This window comes from Falco rusticolus, chromosome 2 (genome assembly GCF_015220075.1).
Source record: "Falco rusticolus isolate bFalRus1 chromosome 2, bFalRus1.pri, whole genome shotgun sequence".
NCBI lineage: Eukaryota > Metazoa > Chordata > Aves > Falconiformes > Falconidae > Falco > Falco rusticolus.
The window spans coordinates 63,375,386-63,394,648 of NC_051188.1; the positions used below are offsets into that span (position 1 = coordinate 63,375,386).

Here is a 19,263-nt window from a genome sequence, read left to right on the forward strand (position 1 = left end):
GCCGCTCCTTTCTGGGGCGAGCGCGGCCTCCGCCACCAGTTCGCAGAAGGCGAGAGACTCCTCCAAAGTCCGTGCCCTGCCGCAAAAGCATCCAACTTGCCCCGCTCGCAGGCGCCGGCAGCCCGCCGGCCGCCACTCTCCCCGCAGCCTCCCCGCGGGCCGCTCTCTCCGCAGCGGCCGCGCAACTTCACCGGAGCCTCCGCCTTCCCCCCCCCGCCTCCCTCCCTCCCTCCCTCCCTCCCTCCCTCCCCGCCGCCGCCCGGCCGCGGGGGCTTCGTCCCCACGCCTACGCCGGCACCGAGCCGCCCACCCCTCGCTAGGACCGCATCCCTGCCGCCTCCCCTCCCCAAACGTGAGTAAGGGGAGGAGGGACGATGAATATGCAGAGGAGCGCTCGCCCCGCCGCGGTTCCGGGAGGGGGAGGGGGAGAGTGTGTGTGTGCGCGGTGAGTGTGCCAGTGTGTGTGAGAGAGAGTGTGTGTGTATACAGCGCTGGGAGGGGTGCGCATGCGCCGTGCGTGGCGGGGCTGAATGTTTCCCAAGTGTTTGAAACTGGTATTTGGGTTTTCCACGTTGGATCAAGTGCGGCGTATAGGAGCGAGGAGGCTGCGTTAATATCACCGGGGAGCGGCGGCGACGGCGGCGGCGGTGAGAGCGGGGAAGGGGGAGCGGCGGAGAAGCGGAGCAGAGCGGCGCTGGCGCATGCAGAGGGGCTGCCGCTGCTTCTGACAGACACTTTGCAGAGCACATTTTGTTTCCAGATTGTTTCGGAGGAGCTGGTTTAAGCCCCCCTCCTTTCTCCTCCCCCCCCCCCCCCCCCTTCACACACACACAAATCCCTCTGATTGTTCCTACCACCTCCTTCGTGAATTACCCACAACGACAGCCATTCAATCAGCTGCTGCTGGCTGTAGGGGACTAGCGGAGGGTGTGTGTGTGTCTCTCTCCCTCTGTTTCACACAAGAGGAGTCAGATGTAGCTTCTCTCGGTTTTTTGGGGGAGCTACAGAGAGAGGTGGGCAGGGAGTGAGCCCTTCATCGGGGTTACCGTCTTTGGAGGGAGCAGCACTTGCTTTCACAGACAGGGAGAGAGAGGTGTGGGGAAGGATTTTTTTTTTTTTTTTTCTCTGCCGGATGAAAATGTTGAGTCCTGCAAACGGAGACCAGCTTCACCTAGTGAACTATGTGGAGGATTATCTGGACTCCATCGAGTCTATGCCCTTCGATCTGCAGAGAAATGTCTCCTTGATGAGGGAAATTGACGCCAAATATCAAGGTAAGTGCTTTCTATATATGTGTGTGTCCGTGTCCGTGTGTGTGGTATGGGGCTCGGGGGGGGGGGAGGGTGTCTTTCCCTTTCTTTTCTTCAGAGCTGAGCCTCGGCTCCGTTTGCCCCTCTGCACCCCACAGGGATGGTAGTTTTATTTTTGGGAGGTGAAAGGAGGGAGAAAGCCGGGAGGAGAGATCCGAGGAGAGAGAGGGGCTGATCTGCAGCGTTAGCTCTTGTCATGGGGCGGAACAAAAGGTCTCCAGCTTCTCTTATTAAGCAAGGACTCTGCTTTTCTGTGTAAATTGCTGGCCAAGAAGGCGGGGGCAGGGAAGTGGGGTGTGCGGTGCACAAAGGGGGGCCGTCCCCGGCCATGGGGCTGAGGTGGAAGGGTTTCAGGGTACGGAAGAAAGTGCTGGGTGGACAGAGAGGGAGAGATTACAGCACAACATTTAGGAATGTACAGTATTCATTATGGCTGTAGTAGGGGAGAGAGGCAGCTAGTGAGGGAGGGAGGGAAGGAGGGAGGGTGGAGGGGGGGGGGTGGCGAGAGGGGGGGGCAGGGTGTGCTTTCCTCGCTCCCTTCTCGGTGGGTTTCATTTCACCCCGTAAACCAGCCCCGCTCCGTGGGGCGGGGAGGACAGGACTGGCGGAGGCGGGGGGGGGGAAGGATACGGTCGGGTTTACGGTTGTGCTGAAGGCTGAAGTGCCCCCTCCGTCCCTCCCTCCCGCTCCTCTCCCCTCCCCGTGCCGCCGGTACTCGGGGCACGCCGTCCCCGTGCCCCACGGGCGGAGGGAAGAGGAGGCCAGTTTGTGCGGGGTCGGGGCAGCTTTGTCACTTGCTTGCTTGTGTCCGCTCGGGAAGGGGGGAGGGGAGGGCTTTATTCGGTGCCGCCGGCAGCGGTGACAGCCGGGGTGCCGGGCGGGGAGGACCCCCTCTCCCTCGGCGTGCGCGCCGCCCCGCGCCCCCGTGCATGTGGCCTTAGGGGAGGTGGGCAGCGAGCCCCGCCATTCCCCCAGCCGCTGCTCGGGCGGCCCGCCGGGGAGCCCAGGGGAAGGGACCGGGGGAAACTTCCTCGGGAGACAGTGGCTGCCGCGGGGGGCGCGGGCGGGGAAGACAGGGCGGGCAGCGCGCCTCTCGCGCGCTCCGGGCACGCATCACAACGGCCAGCGGGCACCTCCGCGCTTTGCCGGGGAGTCGGCGGCGTTGCGGCTTTTATCAATGCCCCTCGTTAGCATAGCGCGGCTGGCCCCGCCTCCGGCGCCGCTGATAGGGGGGAAGCCTCCCCACGGGTCGGCCGCGGCCCGCCTCCTCCCGCCTATTGGTCGTGGGGCCGGACCGTTCCGCCTTTTTCCCCGCCTCCTCATGACGTTTCCAGAAGCAACTTTTCTGTGGGGTTGATTTGAATATCTCGGCCTGCCCCGGCCTGCGGGCTCCCATTGGCTGGGGCGGCAGCAGCGGGCAGGCCAACCTTGGGCGTCCGGAGTGTGACTGACGTGTTTTCGGGACTGGGGGCGCCGCTCCTCCCGCCTCCTCTTGCTCGTGAATGGCGCGATGGTGCCGAAGGGGGCGGGCGCAAGCTCGCTCTGCCCGCTGCAGTTGGTTGGTTTTTTTTTAATTTAATATTTTTATATATATTTTTCTGGTTCTTTCTGGTTCCGATTGGGAACAGCGGGCCAGCCGGGGCGGGCTGTCCCCGGCAGTAGCTCTGACAGGTGCGAGGATGGGCGGGCAGCCGCCCCTCCCCGCCTGGGTGCCGCCGCTGGCTCCCGCGCCCCTCCTCCCCCACTTCCTCTGGCTGCGCTGTTACGCTGCGAACCGGGGGGATGCCGCCGGTTTCCTGCCGGAGAACAATAGCTGCTGCGTCACTTCCGGGGCGTGGCCGCCGCGCTGGTTGCTAGGAGAAGGCGGCCTCCCAACCCGGCGGGACGGGGCCGCTTCCCGCTCAGCCGGCCGGCGGGGGCCGCGTTGCGTTAGAACCGTGGGGGCCCGGGCGCGGCGGCACCCGGTGCTCTCCCCGCCCGCCCCCCCCGGGCGGCGGAGCACGCGTGCTGCCGGGCCAGGCGCGGGGCGGAGCTGCCGGGGCGGGGCCAGCCCGGCTCGGCGGTGGGGGCGGGGGAGGCCCACGGGTGGCGCCGCAGAGGGGCGGGGAGGGGCCCGGGCCCGCCCCCGGCCGGCGGAACTCCCTCATTTCGCCGGTGTCCAGCGGCGGAGGAGGCGGCGGCCCAGGCGGGTATCGCCCAGCCGGCCGGGAGGCGGCGACGACGACGGAGTGCGGACGTCGTGGGGTGGCTGGTGGCCCTGCTGGTCGCTGCCTCCGCCTTCCTCCCGGGGAGCCTCGGCCGCCCGATGCTGGCCGCCCTGGCGGCAGGGCGGGAGGGGGCTCCCGGGCGTCGTGGGCATGCACCCGTGACGGCGGTGCCAGCCCCCAGGGCTACGGGACTGTGCCGCGAATAAAGCTTTCACAACGCACGGCACCTTGGTTTTTATATTGGGTTTGGGGTTTTTTTTTTGTCGTTTCGGTGGCGTTGGGGCTGCGCATTCACCGCTGGCGAACAGTTTTGTAACACGCACATCGCGCAAAACTATGCTTTTCTGTCTTTCTGTTACAGCTCGCCAGGGGAGAGCAGTTGTCTGGAACTGCTATAAACGCAGCCCCCTTAGGGCCGGCGACTTGAGCGGAGCACGCTGGTGCGGGGGGCGGCGGTGCAGCCCCCTCCGAGCCGTAGCAGGCGGCTGTCACGCTGCTGCTTGTTAGCTGGCTCGCCGCTCGAATAGCGAGCGCGTCGCCGCTGCTCCGCAGCCCGGTCCGCCTGCGGGCGGTGGTGCAAAGGCACGTTCGCGCACGGTGTCGCACACTGGGGTGGCAGCGCCCGAGGACGCGCTCGGCAGGGCTTTGCAGAATTCAAGACCGTTGCAGCCGACTGCTTCCCCTGCATGTTCCAGCTGTTTGGGGAGGTGGTGTGGTGCTGTAGGGTTAATGTATATATGAGATACTAGAACTGAAGTTTTCGTAATGTCTAACTTAAGTCGTTAATTATTTTGTGATATTGAGAGAGAGTATTCTTAGTGAAAGATTCAGATTCAGATTATGACATCGGTCAAGTGCCAAAGCTTAGAACGTAAAACTTCTGCATTTCAGCCATTGAAAATAATTAATACTTTTATTAATTAAAAAAATAATAAATAATAATAAAAAATTAAGGCGGTTTAGCCTTCCTGAATGCTTAAAGTTCTGTATGTTCGGAGGTTTTGTGGTGGTGGTGGTTTGTGTGTGTTTTGTTTTGGGGTTTTATTTTTGTAGTTAGAAAAAAGGGCATTTGCTTAACATAGTCAATAACACATTGAAATACTAATTTTGGTCAGATAGGTTATATTGCAGTACCAGCTGACAGATCATGCTTAACCGATATGAGAAGTGTAGGCTGCAGCTCTAAAAACTACAGTAAAACTTGCATAATTTTTCCATGTCTTCACTAGAAATTAGGAGCATGTGTCTTCAACAAATCTGCCCAGGCAAGACAAAACCTAAATCATAGGATAACTGTTAGTTGTATATGTATTGTATTCACTTATTTAAAAAAAAAAAAAAAAAAGTATAAGAGATCCTGGTTTCTCTTAGGTGAATTGAGCTTAGATTTTAGATCTCATTATATTTTGTTCCTCCAAGGCAGAATGTTCTAACATTCTGGGAGAAAGGGAAAATCAGAGAAGAAAGGAGATGCAGGAAAAACACGCTGCATGTTTTTGAGGACTTAGTATGCAAAATGCTAACTGTCCTGTATGTTTGAGTGGATTTGAGTATCATAGTGAAACTCAAAACAGTGTTTAAAAATAGGTATCTAGAACCATTCTTTAAACACTTTTCTGCACTGTTCTCCCTTATAAACTGTTGGAACAGTCCTTGAGGTGCGATTCAAGGTCTAACATATTTTCAGTGTTAGCATTTTAAATTGGAAGCTCTAGCTGCCCCGGTTGTATATAATCTTTAATGTTACTTTCCAACTTTTTCATCTCATTCTCAGCAGTGAATATTTAATGAAGATTATATTTCTGTGTTTTAAAAAGTAAGCAACAGGGTTTTTTATAGGAAGTGTATAGAGGAAATCATCTAGACATCTTGGATATTGTAATCCTGATTCTGCAGTCCTAGGAATTTCAGTGGCCTCACATTTTCAACAAAAGTAACGCAGGAGTGCTGGATGAAATTGCCATAGCTTAGGGTCCAGCCCCATGTGTTTGGAGTTCTTCTGCACTAGCTGTCAAGTATGATATAGTGATTATTAAATAACTCAGCATCTGATTTCTACACTGGTTTGTGCCTGCTTTCTCTCCCACTCTTTTTCTCCCACTCTGTCATTTACTGAAAACATTAATGTTGTTATACAGAAAATGTCCAGGAAAACAATCTATTAATTTCCCCTCTAATTTTACAATTAAGTCTGAAACTTTTGATGGGGGAGTGTGTGTGTATTTGTTTAGTTAGATAGTTCTTTTTAATTACTGTGAAGTTTAAAGGGAAGAATTGTCAACATGCATCAAATTATATTTAGCCACTTTTTTTTTTTAAATCAGCATTTGCATTCTATTCCTGCACGACCGGCTGGAACAAAAGTAATCCACTGGATTCATGAGCCACTTGTCAGATATCAGCTCTGGAGAATCTGTCATTGGTCAGCTTTGTGCGTTACAAAAGGGTGTTGCTGTGTGGAAGGAAAAATACAGGAAGGCTTTGTTTCAACATTCTCCCTGTTGAAAATATTTATAGTTTTTATTTCTTCCTTGCAGAGATTCTGAAGGACCTGGATGATTACTATGAAAAATTTAAACGAGAGACAGATGCTGTGCAGAAGAGAAGAATGTTGCACTGCATACAGAGAGCCTTGATTCGGAGTCAGGAACTGGGGGATGAGAAGATCCAAATAGTCAGTCAGATGGTGGAGCTCGTTGAGAACAGAACAAGGCAAGTGGACAGCCACGTGGAACTGTTTGAGACTTGTCAAGAGACTAATGATACCACTGGAAACAGTGGGAAAGCCAGCCAAGATAAGTCAAAGAATGAGACAATTGCACAGGCTGAAAAGCCCAACAATAAGAGATCGAGGCGGCAAAGGAATAATGAGAATCGAGAAAATGCTTCAAATAATCACGATCACGATGACATCACCTCAGGAACACCGAAGGAGAAGAAAGCAAAAACATCTAAGAAGAAAAAACGGTCCAAGGCTAAAGCAGAGAGGGAAGCATCTCCCCCAGACCTTCCTATTGACCCTAACGAGCCAACATACTGCTTGTGCAACCAAGTCTCCTATGGAGAAATGATAGGATGTGATAATGATGAGTGCCCCATTGAGTGGTTTCACTTTTCCTGTGTGGGACTCAATCATAAGCCAAAGGGCAAATGGTACTGCCCCAAATGTAGAGGAGAAAACGAGAAAACTATGGACAAGGCATTGGAGAAGTCTAAAAAAGAAAGGGCTTACAACAGGTAGTTTGCAGACTTTTCATAGTGAAGAAAACTGAAACCACCAAACCATTGTATTTATTGTCAGTGTCACCTTTGTTGAGGTGAAAGGATTGTAAAATGTATATTTTTAAAGGAGGTTTAAAACTGAACCATTCCTGTTACAGGGACGGCAATAAACAATTTTGTTTTTCATTTGGTAAACTGTAACAAGAATGTGGTCTGTGGACCAATGTATTCCAAAAGTAAAGTTGTAAGAGTTTGAACATTTGGATGGTCTTAAAAGATAAATTAATACTTTTTTTCTCCTTTTATTTTCAGTGCTGGTAGCACTCTACCCATTAAAATTTTGATGACAAATATCTCTGAAATGTAACTTTGTTTTCTTTAATGAAAAATGTTATTTACCTTTTGAGCAAAATTGTTAAATAGTTTAGCCATCTGGTTGTATCTGAATAAAGCCGCAGTACATTACAAATGTAACTTCTTTCTGTGATAAGCAATGCAAGAACAAACAAAAAGAGGGTAAAATTTGGTTCCTGCTACAAAGTGTCAGTATAACAGTTCAATAGCAAATGTTTAAATAGGCTCAGAAGATTATTTTTAAAAAAAAAAAAGTTAATGGTTAAATTTTACACAACAAATATTTTATATGCTGGCCAAGTACCACAAGGGCCATTTTAAAATGATTGAGTATGTTTTATATTTAACCAGGAGGTGGTTTAGTAATGAGACTTAACGTAAATGAAGCTTTATACTGTCACAGATAGTAGTGTAGCAATCCTTAATTTGTTTAAGTTGTATAAATGTACATTTTTAAGTGTAGTTGCACTTACTGTATTATACTTGGAAATGCAGCCAAATGCCATTGTGTAACCAATGTGCATTTCCTGCTGTATGTATGAAAATTGTACAGCTGTGATGTTAAGAAATAAATGAAACAACTTTGACAGTTTGCTGCTTTAGCAATCATGTTTAATGATCATTCATATAGCTTAAAAAAAAAAAATTGTCTTTAACCTTGGCAGCTCCCACAAGCTGCCTCTAGGAAGCCTGAAACTGTTGTAGTGGTAACCAAATTACAGTTCTGATAATGAATCTTCATAGACCGTGTGGCCAGCAAGGTCGTAGGAGAGCCAAAATAGCATTTAACTTTCCTTCCAAATCTACTCCTTTTGTGCTTGCAGTCACTCCCAGATCTGGACATTTATCTAAAATTTGATAGCATAGAGCTGGTCTCGTTTGGTTGTTTTCATGCTTTTATGCTATGGATATAAGTTATTCCATGTTTGTTATCAGCAGAAAGATCTTTTGTGTTGCAGCATTTTCAAAGTACTATTGCAGCTGTTCCAGGGTAGGCATTTTTATTCTTCAGGGTCACCTCATACAAAAATCTGCTAGCGGTGATCGAGGTGCTGTGTGTTAGATTGGGTGTCCCAGTCCTCTGTCACTTAGCTTTATAGCGGAGCTTGGTCAGACTGTTTCCTTCACCTGTGTGGCTGGAGGGTCCAGCGTTCTGGCTGAGCTGATTTCGTCTCCTCGTCCTGCTGCGGGCCTTCACTGCAAGTGGGAAGGGAACGGGACCAGCAGTACGAAGGCTGTGGAAGTGAAGGTTGTGAAATCCGGTGGGTCAGACGAGTCTTGTAAGAATACGGGAAGCTTGGCTTGAGTTTTTTTGGAAGACAGCATTCCTTTAAAATCTAGAATTGTGTTGTTTTGCTTCCTGGACAGCGAAATCATACTGCTATGATGCTGCTTTTTCCCAACATATTCCAGCGGGTCTTCCTGTTGGAAGTAGGGGGGACAAGGTTTTGGATGCAGCTGAACACGAGGCAGTTGCAGGGGCTCAGTGTTTTCTAAAGATGTACTGCAAAGCTCCAAGATGCACCACATCGCCTTGCATGGATGTTCCCTGCCAGACAGAAATGCCCACAGTGACAAGTCCTATTTTACTTGTAAATAGGCGCACTCAGTGTGTGTGTGTGTGCATTCGTGTTTTCAGTCGCTACAGACTGTCATGTTACACTGAACCATCTTTGCCCTGGGCAGATGACCACTCCAAATCACATCTGCTCCTGAAGGTGGTTTAGGGTTGGCATGGAATTTCTGTGTTCTCTTACCCTTCTCTTTTCCTCCCTAAAGCCTTCTGGTTTTCTGTTCTCCCTACGCGCTTACCAGTCTTTTCTGCTCCTCCCTCCCTCTACTTGCTGCTGTTGTGGCTAATCCTGAGTTTCCCGGTCTTTTCTGCCTCAGCCATTCTGTTGTCCTCCCACCAGCCTATGCTGAGAACACTGATACTTAGCAGGATTGTACTGGTGAAACCCCAGTGAAACATTATCTAGGAACTGGTACAGACATCGTTTCAAATGAAGCCTTTTTCATGAAATGAAAAAGGGTGTTTTGAATGTGAAAAGCCAGAAGGAAACAAAGGTGGAAAGGAGTATGGTAAGAAAGTTCAGCTGAAGGTGGATCAGTAGAGTGATATTTATACTGCCTTTAAACAAATATATTTCCAGCTACTGAAGGCTGGCTGTGGCCTCCTGTATTTCAGTATCTCAGTGCAAGAGGCAGCTGCTGATCTGCAAAACAGCTTGAAGTTACATCCCTTTCCACATTTTTCCAAGACTTGTGTAATCTTCTCAGCTCACCCTGTTACAGGCTGCAGTGTTCACCCGCGGGGCTGACTGGACTGGCACGGTACCATTTGAGAGGGCTAGTTTCAGTGGATGAGCACAATTAATTACTTTAGTTAGGTGTAAGGGACTCTGCTGTGGCACTGAGCTCTTTGTTGATGGAAGTGAAGCCATCTCATGTTATACTGACACACTGCCAAGCGCTGCGTACTGTGCAAACTTTGTTCTGGCTTTGAAATCTTGTCTAAAATGCTGTCTTTATAAATCCTACTCTCTTAGTTATTTGCAGTGAACGTAATGGCCATGAGAAGCTGTCATTCTTTGAGCCGATTTTTGTTATTTCTGCATGACAGACCAGCTAATTTGCCAGCTTTCTTATACTGCCTGGCAGGGTGACAGTGCTGTGATTCGGGGAGATCATCTGCAGGTTTGAGGAAATATCTGAATCTCTCTGTGACCCTTTCCCACTGAGGTTGCCAACAAAAGCCTTGAGTGAGAAAAGGCTCTTCCAGGAGCTGAGCTAAGGCTTCTGACTCATTTCCCACAGGCTAGTGAGCGGCTATCATATGGTAGCATTAATACAGTGAATAAAAATCAGCAGGTGTTTGTTGAGGAAGCCACAGCAGCAGGAATTGCCGACTTAAATTTCTCATTGAAAACATTCAGGCAGCTGTAATCACTGCTGGTCTGTGATAGGTGTCACAGGTAGGTCCACACTGTTGTCGCTGAAACCTTGAGCTGATGATAAAAGTCTTTCCAACTACTGAAAAGTGCCATTCCTACACTCAAGTCAAGGGAGCTGGCAGCAGACCTTACCCTGCATCGCCCCGTCCTTGGACGGCAGATGTGTTCTGCAGCGGGGCAGCTGGCGGTGAAGGGCTGGTGCTGAAGGCACGAGCTCAGAGGCAAAAGGTGGCAGCGAGGCAGCCCACCGGCTGCTGTGTCAGCTCCAGTTGCAAAATGTTCCTGGCAGGACAGGGAGGGAGAACCACCGTGAGCCTGAAACAGCAGAGCAAAGCATCAGTTTCAACTGTTGTATCACCTGAAAGCATCCCAATTAAGCAGAACTACTGTCTCCATTAAGCGGCAGCAACTCTGGCCATGTGTATCATTAGGTTTAAATAGGTTTCTTACTAATTAAGCACAGTTGCTGATTAACTGTGTCCTAATTTTGTGGAGCGTGCAGAATAAATACGATTGAATTGGACTGCTCCACCGGTCTTATTTTTTGGTAGGGTATTTTTAGTTAATCTTTTACATTTTAGTAATAATGAAAGGGAGACAAAATATTGTAAATGAAGTCACAGAATATAGTACAAAAAAAGTTCTCTGTAACAGAAATGTTTGAAAACATATTTGAATTTCCTTGGAGTGCATTCTGTTGTTTTAGCTAGACTTATCATCATCCTCACGGCCTATTTGCTCTGTGTACACAAAACCCCCCTTGTGCTAGCCATAGCTCAAAAGAGCTAATTTCTTGCTTCTGAGTATCAAAAAGTAGTGTGAGTATTCAATGTAATGTCAAAAAATGATCAAGCTAGTAATGCTTCACGCAGCTTCTTAATTTCCCAGGTGCTACTGAAGTCCCAGACATAACAAGGAGGAGGAACGACACTGTAAGGAAGAGCACTGGAGCAAACGGAGTGCGCGTAGAAAGTGTTGAGACACAGTATTAAGGTTTTCCCCTGAGTTCAGGATGCCCAGATTACTTTTCCCAGTAAGCAATTATTGTTGTTGGTCATCCAAAAAGGCTCAGGTACCTCTGTCCCCTCTCACAGCAAGGGAGCTCTGGTATGGCTAGGACATGAGCATGGAGGGCTGGTGGCTCTCCCCAGTTGCGGGCTTCTGGTTGTTGGTGTCCAAAGCCTGATTACTGGGTTAAATTAATCCTTTGCTTCACTTTGTAAACAGCTTTCCCAATGGTGGTTACCATCCCTCGTCCCGGTGTGTGTTACTGTCCTCTGTGCAAGACCTCACCACTCTTGCAGCTCTGCTGGAAGAAGACAAAAGGTGGTTGATACCAACTTTTAAAAACAAGTACCAACATTATAATTTCCAGCTCTTACTTGAGCAGTGTAAGCAAACATTGTGGCTTAACATCCTTGAGAAGGGCTGCTGGCTTTGCTGTCCCCGCTGAAATACCTTGGTAGTTCAGCTAACCATTTTTAAAGACTTTGCATACCATCCATCTGACATAAGGTCATGAATTCTCAGGTGCTGCAGTAATGAAGAGTGTGGAAGTAACCCCAGTCAGATGGATGGACGCTGTGTAGACATCAAAATTCCTTTCAGTTGTTGGGGTGAAAACCTAACCTCCATCCAAATTTGAGGCAACTAGTAAAGCAGGGAGCAAAAAATGAGTCTGAAATGTCAGGATTCCTTGCAGTACAGTAATTCGAGTTTATATACCACTGTGCTGTAAGCACCATGTGCCTGCGCACTGAGTCTATAGCCCCCCCCCAAAAGTTTCAAGGCAATTCCTCAGATTGCTTATCAAATATAGTCCTGAGGGTATTGACGCTAATGTTAATTTCTAAAGCTGCTTTAGGTTGTTACTTTTCTTCTCAATAGCTTACTTTAGTAAGTCAGCCTTTCTATATGGCCATCAGCTGAGACTGAGGGCTGGAAGGGACCCTGCGGGGGCTGCAGAGGACGCAGGCAGCAGGTCGCTTCATGGGGTGGTCAGTTGTCCATGCGGGTGCTGGCTGAACTGGGCCTCAGCTTCTGCTTCTGCTTCATGCTTTGGGGAAAGGATCACAATGCAAAGAAACTGGAGTGATCTCTTGCATTTGGCTTGCTCGCACGTCAGGTAAAGCCCTAAGAGAACAACGTATCTAGGGCTTGTAACTCAGCATTGTAAAAAAAATAAATATATATTTTAATATATATATATTTCTTTTTTTATATACACACAACATAAAGTTGGATCTTTTATGTGAATTTTGTAAAACTTGGGCAAGACAGATAGCATCACCTTTATACTCTCCCTTTGTGGAAGAATTAATGCAATTTAAATGACTTGTCCCCTCCTGAACTTCCTCATCATACAAGACACTTTGCTAGTTCCATTTTTATTTTTTTTCAAAATAAATCAGACTTTGGGAAAAAAGAGGGTTTTAGTGATAAGGAAGAGAAACCCAAGTGGCTTGTGCATAAATGATTTACCTGCATACAGAAAGGAATGTTTTGCTATGTTAATTAAAAGATATATATCAGGAGACTTTTCTTGCTGCCAGACTCCTCTCTCCTTGAGATTTGCATGGTTTCATCGGAAATAAAATGATCTGTTCTCATAATAGCTTCTTCAGTCTTATAACTTTGGGAACAGATGATTTATTGAGAGCCGTATCAGTAAAAGATGAATTGTTAGATGTATGTTCCACGCAGTGATTTTATTCAACAACGAAAAGATTAAGGGCAATTCTTTCAGAAAAGTCCCCTGAGTCTGAATGCTTTAGTTTGTAGGTGTCCCTGGAGGACACTGAAAATAGAAGGAAATGAATGTAACATGTCTTGAACTTTAATCAAGTCTGATCTATGGTCACAGCCACTTAAAAACTTTGATTGTGATCACATTGTTTTGGCATAGTGTCACCGCAGAACAGAAATATGATTGTTTAGCTGGCTTGATTTTGCATTTCCGCGCTTTATCGGGATTTGATTTATTTTATGTTTTGTCTCAGTTTTTAATCTGCTGATCCTGTTCTGCTTGGATTGGAGACAACTTCAAGAAGACAAAAGTAATATTTTTAAATTAAACGTACTGATACTTCTCTCAATCTTTGTTATCCACACTCATATAAATAATACCTTTTTTTCTATGAATGTAGAAGGTGTCATGAGAATTTGCTTATGCTGAGCCCTTAGGATCAACACAAACCTTTACAAGAGGAAGGGAGAGACTTGTGAAAAGCAGAAGTAAGGTAAACAGCTGGACTTTGATATCAAAAGTAATCCTTCCTGGGCTATAAATGATTTAAAAGGGTCCTATCTAAATAGCTTCAAAGGAAATAGAGCATCACATTTCTCAAAAAGATGAACACAAAAGTATGTGACACTTCTGCTAGTTTCGGTGAAAGGACTGGAGGCTGTTACGTGCAGGGGCAGCAGTAACATTTTGCAAAGCCAGAACTGTGTCATACCATACAAGGGAATATTAAAGAAGTTAGAAGAGGGTTACCAAGGTGTCCTACCACCTACAGATGTTATTTTATAGAAGGCATCACTGGCCAGGAGGTAGCACCCTCATCCACGGATGTTTCAAGGGAAACCAAAGAACCTTTGTGCAAGTCAGAGGCCAAGGGCCCACTTACTGTGTCCAACGGAGCAGAAGTGGGCAAAATTATATTTGACCTGAACTCACTGTCAAGCCATAACTAAGCAAGTTTCTCAAAAAAGCACAAATATTAACCCCATGAGTAAACTGTTTGTTTTCCTGTAGGTAACTGAGGCATACGTCAGATGCTTGTATTTCAGGAAATGTTTCAGGCGTTAAGTGGAGAGATCTGTTATCTAATGCTACTAATGTATAAAAGGTGAAAACAAAGGAACTTCTGGAGGACTAGTTGAAAAGATTTGGACCAAAGTTCAGGAAGAACAGGTATATTTTTATTTGTAAACCTGATGTAAATCTTATTTTAATTGCTTCGTCTAGCTTTAGGAGGGTTCATTGCCTCATCCTTCCTATCATAGGCCTTTTTAGATCAATTTCTTGCTTGAAGTGTAAGAACTGGAGCCACAGACTCAGATGTGCTATCAGTGCGGGTTGCTCCTTTGTATGCTGGACCTTCATCTGGTCAGCAGAGATTCCCTCCAATGAAAATACAGGTGAGGCATCTCTGCTCTGTATCAGGCAGCTGCTGGAGGCTGTTTTATTAGCATCTTGCACACACTGGTTCACGAAGTTTTTTGTCTCTGGGGTCTCTGCACTTACTCTTATGGAAACCACCCAGGACATGTCCTTCTAGTAGATAAACGAGGATCTCACACTCACTCTTTTTTTCACATTTTTTTTTGAGGGGGGGTGGGTGTGGGGGTGGGTCAGAGAGGTGTAATACACATGCTGAGTGGATGTGTTTCACTCTCTGCAATATGCTGAATGAAGCTTTGAAAGTTTGTCTATCTCCTTACCTGTCAATTGCTTCTAGTAGGTCCTCTGTGGTAGTGTATGCACATCATGGATTGGGAAAGTCTGTACATGCTTCCAGGACAAGGTGACAGTAGTAACTATAGTCACTTCTCCTTGTCAGCACTGCTGGAACTTGGTTGGGTTTCTGCTGTAGGTGCAGAAAGGATTGCTATAGGGTTGGGATTCCCAGCAGCCAGCTGTCTGAAGGGGATTTCCCTTCACAGGGATATGAACATTTCTCATGCCACTCCCCCAAATAATTTTAGGTAAACTGGGACAATCAAGAAGATGACCACAGGACAGAGGTGAAAGGACTGTACATATATTATGCTGGGTGTGCAGATGACTGCTTGTATATAGCATGATTTGGAAAAGGTTGTTATGTATGATTGTCTTAAAAAAAGCCAAAAGGACAATTTGGGGAACTATGGGCAGGTCAGCCTCACTTCGGTCCCTGGGAAAACCGTGAAGGGAGTCCCCTTGGAGCATATTTCTGGGCACATGAAGATGAACGAGAGCCTTCAGCATGGCTTTGCCAAGGGCAAATCGTACCTGACCAGCCTGTTTGCCTTCTGTGATAAAATGACTAGAACTGTGAATGAGGGGAGAGCACTGGGTCTCATTTCCTTCACCTTTAACGTAGTGGATGCTGTTCGCCTAAACTTTAGCAAGGCTTTCAATGTTGTCTCCCATAATATTCATGCGTCTAAATTGAGAATTTGCAGTCTGGATGGCTGGACGACTGGATGGGTAAGAGCTCTTTGGATGGTTGGGCTCAGAGGGTCGTGGTTGATGGGTCACATACCTTCTTCTTGGGAGCTGGTAATGAGCGGAGTACTGCAGGTCTGTCCTGTGACCTGTCCCATTTATCATCGTCAGTGACCTGGAGGAAGTGGTGAAGAGCTCTCCTGTCAAGGTTGCTGGTGACACCAGACTGGGATGGTGGTACCAGTCACTAGGCTCTGTGCTGGGGCTCCCATCCAGTGGGACAGGCTGGCACAGGGGGCTGACAGGAACCTTGTGCAATTCAGCAAGGGCAGCTGGAATTCATGCAGCTCTCCAGAATTCCACAGGGAAATACCTGCTGACTCTTACTTGGAATGTAAGAATTCACTGAAGCATTGGAGAAAAACTTGTTGCTTCATCCGTGGGGATCAGCACCATAAAAAAAAATTAAACAAGCAGAGTAACCCTATTAACCCATCCTTAACTGATCCTGACACTAGTTTACAGCCCTCGAGTCTTGCAGTGTGGGTTTTTTATTTTTTTCCCTTTGGAGAAAAGTATTCCATGGTGCTTTATTTTCTGTCAAATACAAATGAATGAAAATGTATCACCAGCTTTTCTAAACCTTCTCCTTAATTGGGGTGCAGGAGAGGGGAGTCCCTGGATTATATAATTTATCTGAAGATCTGTGTTTTGTTTTTGCTGTGCCTCAGGTAAGTTCCCAGCTCCCCACATCTTATTTCTGATCCATTTTAGACAAATTCAAAACCTGGCATCTGTTTTTGGCTGCTGTTCTTTTATTACTACTTTAGCACCCAGGTACAAACAGAGCTGTTTGAAAGGCTCATAGCGGTAGGAAGAAGTTTGATGCTGAAACACTCCATAATTCTGAGTTTCCTAAACAAACTTTGGTAGCAATGGGATTTTCTGATCTTAGCTGTCCATGTGACCGGAGCAACACGGAACTTGTCTTTTTTTGGAATGGTGTTTTCATAATTGCAATTTTCTTTCTATATATCCTGTACCTCAGGAAACAGGAAATTTGTAGTGAAGATACCATATTTATGGGAAAGGAAGATGAAGTTTTTGATTAAAAGAGTGAGAGAAAACAGCATAAAATTGTGCACAGGCCTATATTGTGGTTCAGGAGCTGGTGCTTCTGCCACCTTGTTCTCTGTGCGTGAACCCCCAGGCTGGCGTGGCCGTATTTGCTGGCGCTGTGATGCCTGGGGGTGTGCAGCTGGGCACAGCAGCAGTACCACACCTACCCAAACTACACTGACGTTACGGGCTCTGGGGGGAAATAAAGCTTTTCCTACAGGTCTGGACCTGGTCCAAGAGACATATATGGGGTGTCATCTGCCTCAGTGCACAGATGACACATCCTGGGACCTGGAAGAACATGAAAGGCTCAAGCACTGACCATGAATGGCCATGTTTGTGAGCCAAAGTCTATACGAGAAGCATGGTGGGGCTGTCCCACACAACAGGTTTACTGACTGTTAACTTGCCACAAAGGCAAGTTTGGACTGTTTTGGGAAAAATCCCTCTGTGGCAGTTTGCTGCTGGGCATCATGTCTCTTTCTTGCTTCAGGATCCCAGAGGGGAGATACAAATGGCTGGCAGGTTGTGGAGCAGGGGAAGGGCACTTTGATTGTGTTATAAAAATAGCAGCAGTGAGCTTTGTAGTGGGGTGGCATGAGCCAAGGGTTGAGTGGGCGAGTCCCTCTCTCCTTGTGTGCCCTGGCAGCTCACGGACACGGTGCTCCAGAGGGCCACGGGGCCCAGAGGGCATGCAGACCGTCAGTGGGTGGTTTTTCTTGGTCGTGGTAGCGTGCCTGCGAAACCACAGTTTGTCGATTTGCTGCAATTTATCTGCTTTATGCTGATAGGGAGCTGTTTCTGCAACATTGAATTTATTTAGCCCAAAGCAAGATGAACCAGTTCTCTTGCGTATACTGGAAGCCTACTGTAAGAAGCAAGAGTGAAGATGAAATGAACCCAAGGAACAGGTGCTGCTGCAGGAGACTGGGAATTGGTCACACACATAAGCCCAATTCCTACTGATTTCATATCTCACATCTCTGACTATCTACACGGATGGTGTCTTATCACCCAGTCCATCCTTCCAATCCTTCTGTGCCCAATTCTGCTGTCAGGTGAACCCCTACAGCTTTTAGCAAAGCCTCTTGGAATTTCAAATATGTTTTGCATGATACTTTAAGTCAGTAAGTCTTGTTTTCACAAGATCCAGTACAACTGGGGATTAATTTTGTTATAATAGCGGGTCTTGATTTATCCTAACATTCCCATGACACAAATGTTGCCAGGCTTTTATGGGACTGGACACGTTAAATTACTCCATATAATTCCCTCTGTTAATGTGGAATGTCCTGCCCACAGTAACTGGGTAAGTGCAGATTTGCCAATCGTACCATGGGAAAAGTATAAGACAATTGCTAAATATACCAACAAGGAAAATAAATTGGTGTCTGTAAGTTGGCGTTGCTAGTTAAAATGTAAAAAATATGAATATATTAGGGTGATAGGAATTTTTAAAATTGTTTATGAAAGGGTAGAAACAAAGACTGAATTGAGGCAGATAGATACCTTGAGACATTTGTATCAAAAAACTTGTCTCTGCTTCTGTGTCCCGTTACCCACCAGAGCAAAGATCTGTTTACAGTCACCTGCCATACATCAGATTGACTTCCAATATCAGCATCAAAACCTCTCCAGTCATCATCACTCTATTGCGATCCAAGACCTAGATTTCCTGGCAGAAAGACCAGACACTGACCCCCTTGAGCCACCACGCTCAGGCATCTGCACTCTTTTTCCCATGACGCCATCCAGGGAATGACAGCCACCTCCTCTGCTGTGGCTTTTCCCTGCGTCTTGCAGCTCAAGGCTAGACCTCTGCCGAAACCAGACTTGCCTGCAGTCCGTACTGGGCCCATGGAAGTCCCCATTCACACACAGTTAGGAGAGAGTCTGGAGACACCCAAAGGGAAAAGCTTTTGGCAGACCCCAGTCCCTTCCCACGGGGCCACCCATGCTCTCCTTTTCACAGGAGCTGGGTGAGCAAACATAGGTGAAACGTGGTGACCCCCCACACGCAGAGCAGAAGTCCTGTTACACATTTCCCTGCCGCTGCCCTAGCAGAGCTTGTGTTTATTTTGCGGACGATGGGCTGATACTTTTAATGATAATAAGGTTGTCTCATCTGCCGTTGTGCAGGAATGAGATCTGCAAGGGTTACCTCTCACTCAGCCTTAGGAAAGCTATGAAATGAAAGAGAGCTAGCAGCTAGTGGCAGAGAAAGAGGGAAAGAAAGGGAGATTAAGGTCTCCACAGGTGGGAAGTTGTAGAAGGATGCTGCAGCAGGGGTGTCGGAGCACCCTGGGCAAACCTGCTGATTTCAGCCTTTATCCAGACGTCCGTGGTACACATCTCTGGCACATGAAAGAAGCTCCTTCATATCGGTTAAGGAGCACTCCTTATATCCTTCAATTGCAACAGAGAAGCACCTCTGAATGGCGAGAAGTTCCAGCTGTACTATAGTGCATGCAGCCCCAAGGATTATCCTTCCCTTTTTTTCTTAGGATTTGTCTCCATCCCACTTTAGAAAGGCACCGTAGACCTCCAGAGAGGACGCTGTACGCTTCCAAGTGTTCACTTGGCTCTTCTCTGGGCTCGCAAGCTCCCGAGGCTGCTGTCTGCTGCCAGTACCATCGCTCCCTGCAGTTTGGTTGCCTTAGTGAACTGCACCTTTCGTCCACACTGACTTCACACAGATACAGCAGCTGTGGAGAGAGGCATCAGCAGGAAATAATCATTTAAACAGCCTGCTGGAGCAGATTCCCAGCCCCTTTTCTGTGTTCACTGCTGGGTATTGTGCAGGCAAAGCACAACCTACTCCTTTTCCCCTGAGCTGTGGTACCTGAGGCACAAAATAAGGAGGTGAAGGCCAGCAGCTGTGGCACCACCAGGATGCTGGTATCACACGGGACCTCTGCAACCTGGGATAACCAGCATCCTAGATG

General features: G+C 47.6%; 1 protein-coding gene across 3 annotated transcripts; it reads left to right on the plus strand.

Moving 5' to 3' along the window:
- Nucleotides 1-231: 231 nt before the first annotated feature.
- On the plus strand, nt 232-7,685 carry ING1 (inhibitor of growth family member 1). Of its 3 annotated transcripts, XM_037377855.1 has the most exons (3): nt 232-352; nt 583-1,274; nt 6,055-7,685. In XM_037377855.1, the coding sequence occupies exons 2-3, from the start codon at nt 1,133-1,135 to the stop codon at nt 6,756-6,758; spliced, it is 846 nt and encodes a 281-aa protein (XP_037233752.1). In that variant the 5' UTR covers nt 232-352; nt 583-1,132; the 3' UTR covers nt 6,759-7,685. The 3 variants fall into 3 exon arrangements, with proteins under 3 accessions (XP_037233752.1, XP_037233751.1, XP_037233753.1); XM_037377854.1 differs by lacking the exon at nt 232-352 and having other exon boundaries at nt 401-1,274; XM_037377856.1 differs by lacking the exons at nt 232-352; nt 583-1,274 and adding an exon at nt 2,700-2,868.
- Nucleotides 7,686-19,263: the final 11,578 nt, after the last annotated feature.